Source organism: Tremella mesenterica (genome assembly GCF_000271645.1).
Source record: "Tremella mesenterica DSM 1558 unplaced genomic scaffold TREMEscaffold_9, whole genome shotgun sequence".
In the NCBI taxonomy this organism is placed as follows: Eukaryota; Fungi; Basidiomycota; class Tremellomycetes; order Tremellales; family Tremellaceae; genus Tremella; species Tremella mesenterica.
In genome coordinates, this window is record NW_006711233.1 from 456,618 (window position 1) to 470,639 (window position 14,022).

At 47.0% G+C, this 14,022-nt stretch overlaps 6 protein-coding genes across 6 annotated transcripts; 2 read left to right on the top strand and 4 right to left on the bottom strand.

Moving 5' to 3' along the window:
* Positions 1-513: 513 nt before the first annotated feature.
* Positions 514-1,692, top strand: TREMEDRAFT_32669 (uncharacterized protein; the record flags this gene model as incomplete). Its single annotated transcript, XM_007005916.1, has 2 exons — positions 514-764; positions 939-1,692. Coding segments are annotated over 2 exons (1,005 nt in total), but the record flags the coding sequence as incomplete, so codon positions are not given.
* A 192-nt stretch (positions 1,693-1,884) lies between these two features.
* On the bottom strand, positions 1,885-2,498 carry TREMEDRAFT_63828 (uncharacterized protein; the record flags this gene model as incomplete). Its single annotated transcript, XM_007006103.1, has 2 exons — positions 1,885-1,980; positions 2,253-2,498. The coding sequence occupies 2 exons, from the start codon at positions 2,496-2,498 to the stop codon at positions 1,885-1,887; spliced, it is 342 nt and encodes a 113-aa protein (XP_007006165.1).
* A 348-nt stretch (positions 2,499-2,846) lies between these two features.
* On the bottom strand, positions 2,847-4,165 carry TREMEDRAFT_63829 (uncharacterized protein; the record flags this gene model as incomplete). The annotated part of the gene is made up of 2 exons (XM_007006104.1): positions 2,847-2,939; positions 3,140-4,165. 2 exons carry the CDS (start codon positions 4,163-4,165, stop codon positions 2,847-2,849), a joined length of 1,119 nt encoding a protein of 372 aa, XP_007006166.1.
* Positions 4,166-6,925: 2,760 nt separating this feature from the next.
* On the bottom strand, positions 6,926-9,419 carry TREMEDRAFT_40084 (uncharacterized protein; the record flags this gene model as incomplete). Its single annotated transcript, XM_007005980.1, has 6 exons — positions 9,265-9,419; positions 8,939-9,218; positions 8,637-8,854; positions 8,315-8,534; positions 7,831-8,267; positions 6,926-7,784 (listed from the first exon to the last, which is right to left on the bottom strand). Coding segments are annotated over exons 1-6 (2,022 nt in total), but the record flags the coding sequence as incomplete, so codon positions are not given.
* A 493-nt stretch (positions 9,420-9,912) lies between these two features.
* TREMEDRAFT_72066 (uncharacterized protein) lies at positions 9,913-11,409 on the bottom strand (the record flags this gene model as incomplete). Its single annotated transcript, XM_007006211.1, has 6 exons — positions 9,913-9,984; positions 10,035-10,461; positions 10,557-10,776; positions 10,852-10,997; positions 11,046-11,236; positions 11,280-11,409. 6 exons carry the CDS (start codon positions 11,407-11,409, stop codon positions 9,953-9,955), a joined length of 1,146 nt encoding a protein of 381 aa, XP_007006273.1. The 3' UTR covers positions 9,913-9,952.
* A 226-nt stretch (positions 11,410-11,635) lies between these two features.
* Positions 11,636-13,579, top strand: TREMEDRAFT_44955 (uncharacterized protein). Its single transcript, XM_007006019.1, has 6 exons — positions 11,636-12,058; positions 12,164-12,348; positions 12,395-12,505; positions 12,549-12,915; positions 13,078-13,154; positions 13,267-13,579. The coding sequence occupies exons 1-6, from the start codon at positions 11,911-11,913 to the stop codon at positions 13,432-13,434; spliced, it is 1,056 nt and encodes a 351-aa protein (XP_007006081.1). The 5' UTR covers positions 11,636-11,910; the 3' UTR covers positions 13,435-13,579.
* Positions 13,580-14,022: the final 443 nt, after the last annotated feature.

Genomic DNA, 14,022 nt, shown 5'->3' on the forward strand with positions numbered 1-14,022 from the left:
TCAATGGGAGGAGATCGTTTTGGGATATCTATAAGAGACCGTCCGTTAGACGGGTAGATCAATCCGATTATCTTGGCCAAAGTGAGTCACCCCAAATCGTTCAAAAGATCGATAAGACTGACAGCTAGCAGTTCTTATCGTCTAGCTGGCTGGACTTCCGCTCTTTGATACTCAAACACGTTGTTAAAGATGGGACACTCTTTTCACGCCCTCACGACGGCGTGTATGCTCGCGCTGTGCGCAAGTCAGACTTATGCCTTGCGTTATCTGGGGTATTGGGAGGTGTGAGTGGGGTCGAATTCTCTTGGTGGAAGTATGAGCTTACATACAGCTGGGCAACGAGTCAAATTCCCCAAGGATCGCAACTTGAACATATTACCCATGTCAATTTGGGTGAGGTCTTGTTTGTCTCCTCATTTCACACCTAAACTGTGGTTCGGACGCTCGCCCTTCAATTGTCATTACTACCCTTATCCACCAGACTTGACTAAATCCCGATCATCAAGCTGACCAATAGCTTTCATCAACATGACCACTATGACCGATTTTGTCACTTCCACAAATGGTCTCTTCGACCAAACCACAGTTCAAAACATCAGACAGGCCGTTCCTGGAGTCGAGATCGCTGCTTCTGTCGGTGGCTGGGCGCTTGATCATGGGTTCCCTCAGGCCATCCAGAGTCAAGATACTATGACGTCTTTCGCGAATCAATGTAAAAATCTAATTGACACATTTACTCTTGATGGACTTGACTTTGATTGGGAGTGAGTGATCTCCTGCATTTCACCCTAATATTCCTACTCTTTCATCTCATCCCCTCTTCCATGATTTGCTGTTCATCTTCTTGTGCGGATAGCTTTTTTTACGATAATCTATTCAATGAGGTGTAAATTTGAGCCAAGGAGAATATTCAAAGAAAGCAAGATACTGATTATCAGATACCCCACCGCGGATCAAGCACAAAGTTACATTCAACTTCTTACCGCTGTTCGTACAGCCATCGGTCCTACCAAAAAAATCAGCATTGCTTTACCTGCCATCCAATCCGACATGGGAGCATACACTCAGGCCACCATCGCTCAATTCGACCCCATTGTCGATTACTTCAACATCATGTCATACGATTACGTCAATCGTTTCTCCAATCAAACCGGGTATCATTCCGGTGGTGTTGTACTCCAAACCGATATCGGTATTTACAGTGCAAGAGGTATGAACATGACAAAAGCCAATATTGGTTTCCCAATGTATGCTAAATGGTTCTTACTCAATGATCAACAAGCGGCTACTTGTGCGGCTGCCAATAGTCCTATCGGTTGTCCAATGGGTCCATATCAATCTCTAGATGGTATTGATTATCTCAACTCTTCGACTCTGACGTTCGATCCTGATTTAACTTACAACATCACAACTGTACCAAAACCCTTGATCGTTCAATCTTGGAACAATATCAAAGATCAGGGAGATGCGAAAGATGGGACTTGGTCAAGTGCGGCTTATGACAAGATCAATAAATTGTTTTGGACATGGACAAGTGCGGCGGATGTTACTGGAGCTTGTAATGAGAACAAGGATAAAGTTGGAGGATTGTTGGTTTGGTCTTTGAACATGGATGAGAATGGTATTCAAGGTGGACCCCATTTCGACGCGTTAACTCAGTGTATAAAAGGGGCGAAAAACGGAACGACTTGATCGTGTTCAATCTGGATTGACGATTGATTACTCACTAGAGTAGAGTAGTAGTTGTACTGATCATGATTGCGATTATGCAGAACAGTACTCATTTGATATCCATTACACAGACAAGCGCTTATCTCACTGAAATGTCAAAGATTTGATCGTTCATATGATTTTACGGTTTCATTCTAACTCGTCCGATAACGATTAGAGACTGTCGCAGAAATCTTTTAGAGATTTGTAAACCGCTCCTTTTCCATCCCTTCTCACCCATTCACGTAGCTGTTTACCATTCAAACCGAGCTGACGTCAGCCATTCCTAGCCAACAATCATTTTGCTCAATACATGCTCCGGATCCCATTTCCCCTCGAATACAGTCTCGCCACCTTACGAGGACGCCAGGGAGGTGGCCCGCGAATTGAAGGATGAGGAGAAGTGGGACAAACCAGCTACTCAAATTACTCGAGGGGCGCTTCGAAGTAATCACACATCCAAGGGGTGCTGATTGTTTGTTGAGCAAGTATAGGTGGAAACATGTTCGTAGGATCATCGAACAGAGTGAGATTTGACTCACCTCGGCAGCAGCAGCATCCTTATTGATAGTCTTTATGCCAGTTTCAATAATCATCATTGCAAATCTCCCTTTCGTACTACCCCCTCCCCAAACTCCTTCCATCTCTTGAGTCTCTTTCTTAGGTGTGGTCTTGGATTTAGGTGTTTTCCTCGTTGGACCAACATTTCCCGTATCTTTCGTCCTCTTGGGTGTTATGTTGATTTCAGGTTTGATATCATTTTCAAGTTCGTCAATCTGATCCGACATCTTATCTCGTCAGCCTTTTAGCCCGTTTTTCTAACGTTTCCCTCTCCTGTCGTTCGTTTCCTCTCTCCCTCTCTCTGTTATTCGATTTTCTCACATGAATGACGATGTTTAGATATCAGAAAAAGAACACACCGCTTCAAAGTTGACCTAAAGGAAGGAATTGAGTATGATTTGAACTGAGAATGAAAGAAAAGAGGTAATCGTTAGAAATGATCGGTTGTCAAGATGATTATTATCCATTTCCCATTAGGATCTGATCATATCTGACCTTCCCTTCTAGGATACGGGTGATAAGGGGCGCTAAAGTGAAACCTTATACGTCATGCATCATACTTTTTACTTGTATACCTAAAGATTCCAAAAGAACCTCATCAAAGCTCGACGAAGAGCACCTCTATCTTTCCTTAATAATTGTTTCTGTTGACCGACATTCAATCCGGTCTGAAGTCAGTCATATGTACTCATACCAGACTGGCGACTTTCAGTTCTTAGGTCACCCTAAATGACATGAGGTGCTTATTCAGAGTATTTTGAGATGATATAATTCACATGAAGAAATGTCCCACTGATGGATTCTCAAGTACTTACTCGGAAAGAAGTGATGTTGTAAAGGAAATTAGATGAGCATTAATTCAACTCACCACTCGTGTAGCTTCAGCTTTTGATAAATTGGCAATCCCAATGTCAAAGATCATCGCCGCGAATAACGCCTTTGGACTTTTCCCTTCCAACAAACCTACCATTCCTGTCTCTTTCCTAGGTGTACTCTTGGTGTCTCCAAGCTTGGTCGATGACCCTGAGGAAGGGGGAGTATGGATGATAGGTTTTGTCGATGATCCTGAGGAAGGCGGAGTGTGAATGATAGGTTTTGTCGATGATCCAGAGGACGGGGGAGTACGGATGATAGGTTTCGTCGATGATCCAGAGGAAGGCGGAGTGTAAAGCATAGGTTTCGTCGATCCGTATGAGGGCGGAGTGTGAATCATAGGTTTCGTCGATGATCCGTATGAAGGGAAAGTATGAATAATAGGTTTTGTCGATGATGCAGAGAAAGGCGGAGTATGGATGACAGGTTTTGTCAACAATTTAGATGGAAGGGGAGTATGAATAGATGGTTTCGTTGATGATTTAGATGGAAGGGGAGTGTGAAGAACTGATTTCATCGGTAAATTCGAAGAAAGGGAAGTACGAACAACAGGTTTTAACAAAGATTTAGACGAGGGAGTGTAACTGACGGGCCTCATTGCAGATGCGGATGATGAAGGAGTACGAACAACATTCTTCGATGATAATGTAGATGATGGAGAAGTATGAACATTATGTTTCATCAATGATTGTAACGAAGGAGAAGTATGATTCATACTTTTTGCTGTTAACCCGGAAGAAGGGTGTTTGTAGGTACTAGTTAATTTCGAAGTTTGTGATGATGGTGTGAAAACGATCGGTTTTGTTGTCCACGAAGGAGGAACACGACCCATAGGTTTTTTCGTCGTACTGGTCGGAGTGAGAATCACATACGGTTTAGAATCCTTTATCGGCGTTTGGAGTGAAGAAGTAGGAGTGGGTGTTGGATTGGAAGGACTCAGACGGGGTTTCTTAGAGGGGATGTAAAAATCAATTGGTTTGACATCATCTTCCGAATCGGAATCGGAAGGACGTTTAGACATGATTGGTTCACTATTAGTTTTTCTGAGTTTGGTTTGGTGAATGGTGGGATTGGGAAAGGTTAGAGTCGGGATGATGTCTTGAAGGATGGGGTAAAAGAGGGTACTGTATGTAAAAGTAAAGAGAATGGGGTTAGTGGTAGTCAAGATGTCGTCGTCATGGTTATTTTGATGGTTGTTATGTATCTTGGTAACTGCCTAGATAGGTCACATGGAGATATGCCTGGCAGTGTGGCACTGGAGGCATCATTATAGACTTTAGAAAGGTTTAATTAGCATGATCGGTTGAGTACGGTACAATGGACGAAATGTGAAAAGATAGAAACAGGACAAAATCAATAGTCGTAACAATCAGCATGAGCACAAAAAAGAATATAACAATCTCCTATCCTTGATCTTCTCCAAAGGTTGTCCGCTCAACGGGAAATACAGCCTCATGCTGGCCACACTCCATCAGCCGCTCGTGCGTTACAAATCTCCTCACTTCTTTCCGAGCAATCTTAAGTCCCTTGAGTCAGATTCACTTGACATATCTCCCACTTGCATAATTCTCGACAGACCCCACCCCTCCCATAAGCCGCTCAAACCCCCCTGTCAAATGAACATGACTGATTGACGGTAACATGTTCACTGTAATAAAACATTGAGCGCCTTCTGGAAATCATACCCGTTCGCGTCCAGTGCTCCAATAGCTAGCGTTCTTGAAAAGCCCATGGCACACAACTGCTCGTCAGCAAGACTTCAAGACACTTCGGTCTGACCCGAGTCCCAGCTCTCCAGTAGCTAAACCACGAACTGTTCCATGATCTGACTCTCGTCCACCCCGAAATAATTTCGCCATTATCGCAAAAGACAAACGGGAAACACGCAAACTCACCCTCTTTACATCCTCAATGTCATCCGACTGCGGAGCAGTACTATCCTTTCTCTCCGGTAAAGCAGGAGCGTGAAGTCCGGTCCGTAATGACGAAGCTGGAGGGGGTCCAGGTGGGGGAGCGTATGTCTCCTGTACTGCAACGGGGTGAGGTTGCTCAATAGTCCTGTGCGCTCAGCTGATAGCCTTACTCTAGTATCAATCCTTACTCTCCTCTTCCCTGACACATGGTCTCATCTGAAACCTAAGTTGTACAAGCGACTGAGACAGAAGGTGAAGAGCGAGCCCATACAGGGGATGACAAGAGAGGGGATACGGAGGAGAGGGGCGGAGACACAAAGGCGAACTTATCAGCCACTCACGCAGGCTCAAAATCTCCCCCAAAAGCATCATCAAAAGACAACCCCTGACCCCCTGCAGCAGGCGGTGGGACATGTCCCGCACTTGGTCCAAATCCCCATTCATCATACTTCCTCGGACTTTCCGGATGAGGAGGAACGATTTCATAACTTTTTGTCAATCCACTCCCATCCGATCCGTTAGAAGGCGGTTTACCAAATTCATCGTCAAAATTGGCGAATTCATCATCGAATCCAGATGCTTGAGCTGGAGTCGGATCCACTTTAGCAGGTGTCAAATCAGAAAAGTCGAAATCATCTTCATCATCAAAGTTTGCCACACGGGGTCCGGCGCTCGTAGGAATAGCAGCGGCTGCTCCGGGAGGCAGAGAGACGTTTGTGAATGATGAACCGAAAGGATCAAAATCGTTTACTTGACCTCCTGTAGCTGTCGCGGGTGCAGGTACCGGGGCGGGAGCGGGAGCAGGAGCAGGAGTAGGGGATTGAAGAGTCGTTTTGGAGCTTGGTGGTGGAGGAGCACTACGACGAGTTTTATGTGCGTCGTGTTCTCCTGCAGACACGGGTGAAGCCAATGCAACTGGAGGAGTTGGATTGACTGGCGTAAGCGGTGTAGGTGTCGTTGGTAATGGAGCCAAAGGAGCTTCTTCTGAAGCGATCGTAGGAGGAGGAACGATGATAGCTGGGGGTTCTTCCGGTATACGTTCGGATGGAATGTCACGAGCGACATGTGCGTAATCGCGGTTGGGAGCTTCCAGATCTTCAGGACCCTCTTCTTCTTCGTCTGATGATGCCAATTCTTCAACTGGTTCATCTCGTTCTCGAGCACTATCCGCAGGCTCGGGCACAGGAATCTGTTGGGGCGCAGGAACCGACGCAGAAATAGGCTCCAGAGCATCGGAATCTTGTGTCGGGAGTGTGTCCGACGATTCTACCAACGAAGGGGTTAGTTCAGAGACCGGCGTGACTGGTTCTGTCGAGGATGCCACAGCAACAGTACTAACACTCCTCTCCGCCTCTGGACGCAAGTTTGGTATGTGAGATTTGGGTATTCCCAATGGTATACCATCAGGCATGGCCTGATGTGCCTCTTCCACCGCTTCCCTCATACTTTGTTGTGCAGGTCGGTCAAAGTCGGCAAAGTCGGTGTCAAAGTCGCTGACGTTGACAGCGGCTGGTTTGGCGAACGACGCAGCTGGAGTATTATTGAATGAATCTCCAAATCCAGTGTCAAAATCATCAAATGCGGATTTGGTAGGTGGTCCCGACGTTGGGGCACCGAATGGATCGACTTCTTCTCCTTGCTGAGGTTTTGGAGTTTCCGTCTGGACACCGAAAGGATCGGAAACTTCTGTCGCTTCCTTCGCTTTCTTCTCCAGATCATCAGTCTTCTCTTGAGTCGGGGTTTTCTCTGATGGGTTTTCTTCACCCGTGATAGCTTCTTTGGCAGCAGTGAACAAACTTCCGGCACCAGCTGCGACTGCTCCTGCCGCAGCACCCACTGCGGCTCCTGCTCCCAACCATGCGGCCGTACCCATGGAGGGGCTACTAGTCTCGATCGCAGGCGATATCGGACCTGTGGGTGAGTCGGGCGCAGGGGGTTGCGCTTGAGCGGCAGCTTTTAGACGTTCGAAAGGATTGTTCGATCGTTGCGATACGCCCGTAGGGACAGGACTGAGAGCCGAAGGTGTAGCCGGTAATGGGACAGCTGCGGCGACCGCGAAACCAGGTGGAGAAACCGTTCGATGACTGTCGAATGGTGTAGGTGCTAATTCCGTTTCTGGATGAATTTCAGGCTCAGCGGTAGCTTTTTCCTCTTCGACAATCTCCTCTTTGAGGCTGTCCCTACTTGCTTCTGCAGTAGATAGCTGTTTCTTTGCGATCGTCACCATTCCCTTTTGTTGTCGAGCTTCTTTCTTGACCTTCTCCAATTGAGCTTTCAGAGGTCCTTTTTCATCTTCGATCTCCTTCATCATTTTCTGCAAACCCCTCACTTCCTCTTTATCCCTAAGGAGAGCTTGCCCCAGCTCATCCTTCTCCGACCGCATTGCCGAAAGGTCAGATTCAGCGGAGATGACCTCGCTTTGAATCTTCTTCAACTGCTCTGCTTGTTGAGCAACGCGGATACGAAGGTCGGCGACAGCTTGAGTTTCCGTTTCGTATTTCGCTTTAGCTTCGCTGAGTTTCTTCTCAAGCTCTTCAATCTGTTTAGCTGATGAGGCGGCGGTGGCTTCAAGTTCCGCGCGAGTCTTGGTGACTCCTTCGAGATTTCGAGTGGTGTTGGCCAATTGGTTCTGTTTGTTGCCCAATTCGACGGAATTGTTCGATACTGAAAGTGCCGCCTGGGCGGTATCGTCACCCAGAAGATCTCCCGGAGGTTGTGTAGGTGCAACTAGGATAGTCAGCAAGCGAGTCCACTATATGCTAGGGGAACCTACCAAAGGGGGCTGCTTGGAATACACTCTGTTGCTGACCGGTTGAAGCTGGAGAAAGTTGTCTTGCAGCTGGCTGACCAGTACCTCGTCTGGTCGGAGGCTGTGACAAGAAGGTTGTGGGTTGTAGAGCTTGAACACCGGATGGTTGTCGTTGTGCTGGAGCAGGAGCAGACGTTCCGAAATTGGACGCGGTCGCCGAGACTTGGGCGGGTTCATCACTGAATAAATCGAACAAGTCCTTGGTAGCGCTGGCTGGTCCGGTAGAGCTGAGCACCTCTTGCGGGCCACTGTCAAATTGTCCTCTGAGGGATGGGGGTACAAGACTGCGTGGAAGGATCGTTGGCAAGTCTTTACCTTCCAATTTCGAATTGATCAAGTGCATGGCCACTGCGAATTCGTCTCGAGTGAGCTTTCCTTCTTTTCGAATGTCGGCGAGATCCCTGATTCGTCAGCTTTTGGGGCGGAGGATGTCAAGATGGTGATCTACCATATGGTAGCCAAAGTACCTTCATCGAGTTGACTTTGTATCATGAAAGGTACAGCTATGTCCCCATCGATGACGCCTTTGTTCTGACTGTCCAGTTGAGCGAAGAAGCGATCGGAGTTGGCCTTTGCTTCTGGTGTCACGTCCCACGCTGGTTGCTGGGCCGTCATCTGTCTAACAGGAGCAAAGGCCGAATTACCCAGTGCAGATACAGCAGGTGCTCCTGAGAATTGCCTGACTGGAGGTTGATGGGGAGGGGTAAGAACGGCGCTTTGACCGGTGCGTTGTGGTTGGAGGATGGAACCCTGACCGGTGTACTGAGGACGGACAGGGCTAGCAGTGCCGGTATGTTGTCTCGCTAGAGGAGATTCAGTGGGAGGAGGGGGAGGAGGTCGTCCACCGGAAGCAATCTCGTATGTTCCCGGGGGTAAAGTGGCGGGGAGGGTGAGCGAGGGGTTGGCCATGCAAGATTGGATGAGGTACATTCCGATAATAAAATCTGGTAAATCCAGCGAGCCTCGCTGTTGAGTGTCGGCGAGGTTCCTACTGAGTGAGCATCGATATGAGTAACGCAGGACGATGCCGTGAAAGAGGACACGTGTACTGAGGCAAACGTGATCTACTCACCATATCTTTCCAAGTTTCTCATAATTCAGATGACTCTTCACAAACACATCTCTAGCCTTATCACCACTGACCAAACCATTCTGAGGTCCACATCCCACGAAGATCCTGGTAAACTTTGTTCTATCCGCTTGAGTCAACGGTGGTAATCCCGATCCTGTACTATTGGCCGTCAAAGGCGTTTGACCCGTGTTCTGAGTTGATATAGGTGTTTGAGAAGTGAATTGATTAGATGGAGCATTAGGAGGAGGTTTGAAACCTTTAAAACTAGGCCAAGGTCCAGCTTATCTTCATTAATTCTTGTCCCACAACTGAAAATATTGACATACGTATTGACATCAAGCTCTCTTCAACTTGATTTTTTCCACCTTTTTGTACCCATCCTATAAGTCGAGCAGCTTCGTACCATGCTTCTTTGGTCAAAAAGCCGTTGTTATCCGGATCGGCCAATGCCCAGACCTCTCCTAGGGTTTGTTGGGGAAGGTTAGTGGATAAGAGGAAAGGTAGAGCGTCTTGACCGGGCAGTACACCGGCCTGATGATTAGTCTACAAATAGTGTTGAGAAGGGAAGAAGCTGACATCATCTTTGTCTATGGCAGAGAATACATCGTCATAGTATCGACGTTCTTGCGCGGCTGGAATGGGTCAGCTTGGAGTCGGCCAAAGAGAAGGGTGGCTCACAAAAGGTGGGCATCGTGTGTATTCGTAGTGTGTACTGAGACGGTACGATAGAGTATGAGAGATTATGGTTATTGATAACGTGAGATCGACCTGGCTAGGTCTAGGAATGCAAGGTGGATAGAGTCATGGGGTGAGTAGAGGAGGCGGTTCAACTGCACGAGGAACCCCGTCATCCCATCTTTCGTACAAGTTGGGGATCATTTAAAGCTCGCACGGGCCCCGCAAAGTCTCACGCTCATCACTGGAATCTCCCAACTGCAGAGAGTACTATGTACTCGTACTGTAGGAGGGTGGTATTGGAAGATGCAACATGCATATGCTATCTATGTACACCCACTATCCTATCACTCGATGCAGTTTTGACACATCTATAGCATCAGCACCAATCATCATGGCGACCTCGAAAAGACCAACTCACCGCTCAGAAGAATATCACTCTGTTTCAATAATTGTTCATACACCGCCGTCTTATTCTCCCTTGTCAATTTATCCGTGGTGATCACTCCAGAGACCTTGTCGATAGTGCATCTCAATCTGCCATTGGCGATAAACCGACTCAAATCCTCATCCATGAAACTCTCACTAACCCCGAAACTGCGACACATGCGTTCCATCGTCAAGCTCCGATACGATTCCAACAATTGAGCGTAGGCCTTGATTCGCATTTCCCGGACGTAGTATCTGGCGTGGGGAGCGAGAATGGGTGAAGGGATGAGATACGTCTGTTCGACGTCTGCGAGGGAAAGGAAGAATTGAGAGTAATTGCTCTTGGACAATGAGTCGGTCATGGATGCCAAATGAGGAATCGAGCTTAGACAGCCGGTCACTTCGGAGCTAGCAAGGATCTGATCGATTAGTCGCATTCTTATAATATCTGATCATCTGCTGGCCACACGCGCGTTGATGATCAAGGAAGAGAGATGAATGTATTGCGACTGACCTTCTCTTTTATGGCTTTACGATCACATCCCACACCGGCAGCTAATACGGTCAAAGCCACAAATTCTTCATATTCCATCAATTCCGTAGCTGTGAAGGTGGAGAGTGAGTCGGTGAGTAGGTCGGCAGCTTGTTTGAAATCTCGAATGGAGAGACAATGAACGGCTCGGTAAACTTTGAGTCGGTTCCTTCTATCCCAATCTCCGCCAGAGTCAATCAAGCTGCTCCATTAGCCTCATTGTCACTTTCTCATAGTCCTCATTTTAGTAAAGTTACAAGAAGCACGCCTGACTCACTCGTTGGCACGAGCGATGTTGGTTATGACGAGTTGATGATCAGCAGCGAATATTCCCATTCTGACCATAGCCAATACCAAGTCAATCCTGGCTCCTAATCCCGCCGTCTTCTCCAAAGCAACGTCCAAAGCAGGTATAGCTTTTTCCTACATGTTAAATTCTTTCCCTAGCCTTATAACCGGATAATTACCCACCTTGTCACCTATCCGACAGAGGTACATTGCTTTTTTCCTCAGAAGATCTGAGATTTCACTATCACCCATATTCTCCTCGGCCTCTTTCAACTTCTCCTCTATAGCATCTAGCTCTTTCTTGTTCTTTTCCTCCAACGTACTGATGAGCGAGGTATTGTCGCTGCCTATGGTCCTGAGATAAGGTGCCATCTCTGCTCATGTCAGCTGTGCAAGTCTACTTAGGTAATGGCTGACCATCTTCTTCCACTGCTTTCCAGAACGAAGCAGACGCTTGTTCTTTGAGAGCGGGGACATTGTTGATCTGATAGTACCATATTGGAACTTTGACATTTGGATGTGGGAGGAGTACATTATCGTCGGCCATGGTGCGATTACAAGGGAATGCTACAGAGGATGTGGTGGTGGTGGTGGTGGTCGATTGAACGGTGACGACGCGAGCAATGAGGCGAGTGATAAAAGGGGGGGATCACATATATTTTGGCCGTGTTTCAGGGGCGGCCTGTGCATCGAGCTCTCCTCCCTGTTCGCTCAACACCCTTTGTATTGCCTATTCCGACTTTGTCTCCACCTTAAACATTCAATCCATGACCCAATAGCCTTGGCGGTTCATCCAAGACCGTCAAGTGATACTCAGAGTGTGAATCATCCAGCGAAAAGTTACGAATCACGAGAAGAGCACGTTTCTGACGGCTGGCATCCGTTGATACCCGTCATTGACATCGATTCGACTTTTCGTCCTTACCTGTGTCCCATCGTACTTGCGCCTGTCGAGAATTTTGGAAAAAGAGTTAGGCAGGACGAAAGCAACTCCTTCAAATATCTCACATTACAATACAACAATCCTCACTTCCCCTCCTTCCTCACCATGACCGGTTTCAAATTCGGTTCTTTCGACTTCATTTGTGAACGTGCTGCTCTCACCATATGTCCTCTGTTGGGATCATCACAAGGTACAACACCAACATGTTATAGTAGAAATGTTCAGCTAGGATCACAACTCTTCTTTCAGCCAGGTCAGTCCCTCTGCATCTCTTCCCTCCTCCCCTGAGCTCGTTCTGCCACAGCAGCTTGTGTAAGATGAAACATCACCCATCTGGGTGAACTCTGCTGACTCTCAGCGACATGTTTCGTACACATAGCTGCGTTAGGAATGACAGCAATCATGTTATTCCATGTCAGATCAAAGTACACCGCCGTTGGAAGAAAAGAGATTGTTCTATTCTTCTACCTCTACATGTTTATCTCTCTCCTCGCCATATTCCTCGATTCCACCGTCATTCCCACAGCGAACAAGGTTTACCCAGTAAGTACCTCTTCTGTCCTCTATACGAATCCGCTGATGACTACAGTGGTTTGCTGCTGTTTATGCCGGAGCTTTGGGGGCTCTGTATTGGTGTATCATGGTCAATGGTTTTGTCGGGTTTCAAGTATGGGAAGATGGAACTGCTAAATCACTCTGGGTCAGCCACTCTCCTATTCATGTGGTCATGCTGACTCAATTAGTTCCTACGTTTATCATGCCTTGCCATCGCCGGCATCTGCTTCTTCGTAGCCGTGGCAACATTCAAAGATTACGCTTCATTTTCTTTCACCAAACCCACTGGTCTATTTATCACTTACCTTCTCTTCCCAGCTATCTGTGTGATTGTCTATATCGTATCACAACTCATACTCGTCATTCGCACTTTGGACGACAGATGGGTCATCGGAGATCTCATATTCGGGATTGCTTTCTATGCTTGCGGGTGTATTTTACTATTCGCTTTCAGTGTCAAGATCTGTGATGCCGTTTCGCATTACATCGACGGAGTATTCTTTTTCACATTGTGCATGTTATTGGCCGTCATGATGGTTTACAAGTATTGGGATTGTGAGTAGTCGAATATCTCCGACCACAACCCCCCTTCCCCCTTCAATGTCCAAACCGCTACTCCTGGTTTGACCTCGATGATGGATGCTGCCACATCAAGACAACAATCGATGTCACTTGTCCAGTTATATCCTCAGTTTTATACGGTACACTGACAGATAGCCATCACGAAAGAGGATCTCGAATTCTCGGTCGGTTCCAAACAAGCTGTATGGGAAGTGAAGGAGTCTCTCTTGCCAGTAAGTCTACAACTTTTCGTTCCTCTTCTTCCTCTCATTGTCGTCTGTTCTCTCGCGTCGAGTTGGCCTCCATTCGAGTGTGCAGTCTACGTTACAGTCGCTGATTTTCCAGCCAAACCCCGAGTATGCAGAGGACGACACTCAATCCAATTTCCGGGGTGCTGGAGGATCTCTCGTGGGTGGTTATGGAGGTACGACTTACTATCAAAATTATACCGGCCCCGCTGCGCAGTATCAACAACAATACTCTGGATACGGGAATGGATATGCCAAGTACTAAACATCGGTCCATCGATATGAAATGGTGGAGGATGATGTGAAGGCCAGAGATATCTGTACATTTATGTTAGTTACGACATGATTTAGCTTGTTAGGCATACGTGGTGTAATCCATACCATCGTGAATGCATACTCTAAGTCTCTATACCTAGTTGTGTTATATTATCCCAGTGAGGCCTTTGGAAATGGATGATACATGATAAGTCACCGTACGGCAGCTGCACAGGAGGCTTTGAGAGAATAAGCAGATGACTTGATGACTGGGAGAGATGGACTAAAGCTAGGTATGGTCCAACATTCCTTGATTACAAGGTATCTCTGCAATAGCTAAATTTAAACTATGGAGGATGTGCTTTCCCTATTTGATATGGTCTTGACACTTTACGAGCCAACCCTGATTATCGATGATCCGTTAGCTATACATCAGACAACAGTGTAGTAGTGCACCATGCACCAGTTTGTTGGTACTACTTTAGTGCCACACTCAGCGCTTCGTACAGTAAGAGTGCTAGATTTGTTGAAATTTCGTCCTATTTGCCATCCGACAATGTATTTGCCGGGTCCAAGTAAACCTTCCCTTGTTTCCTCA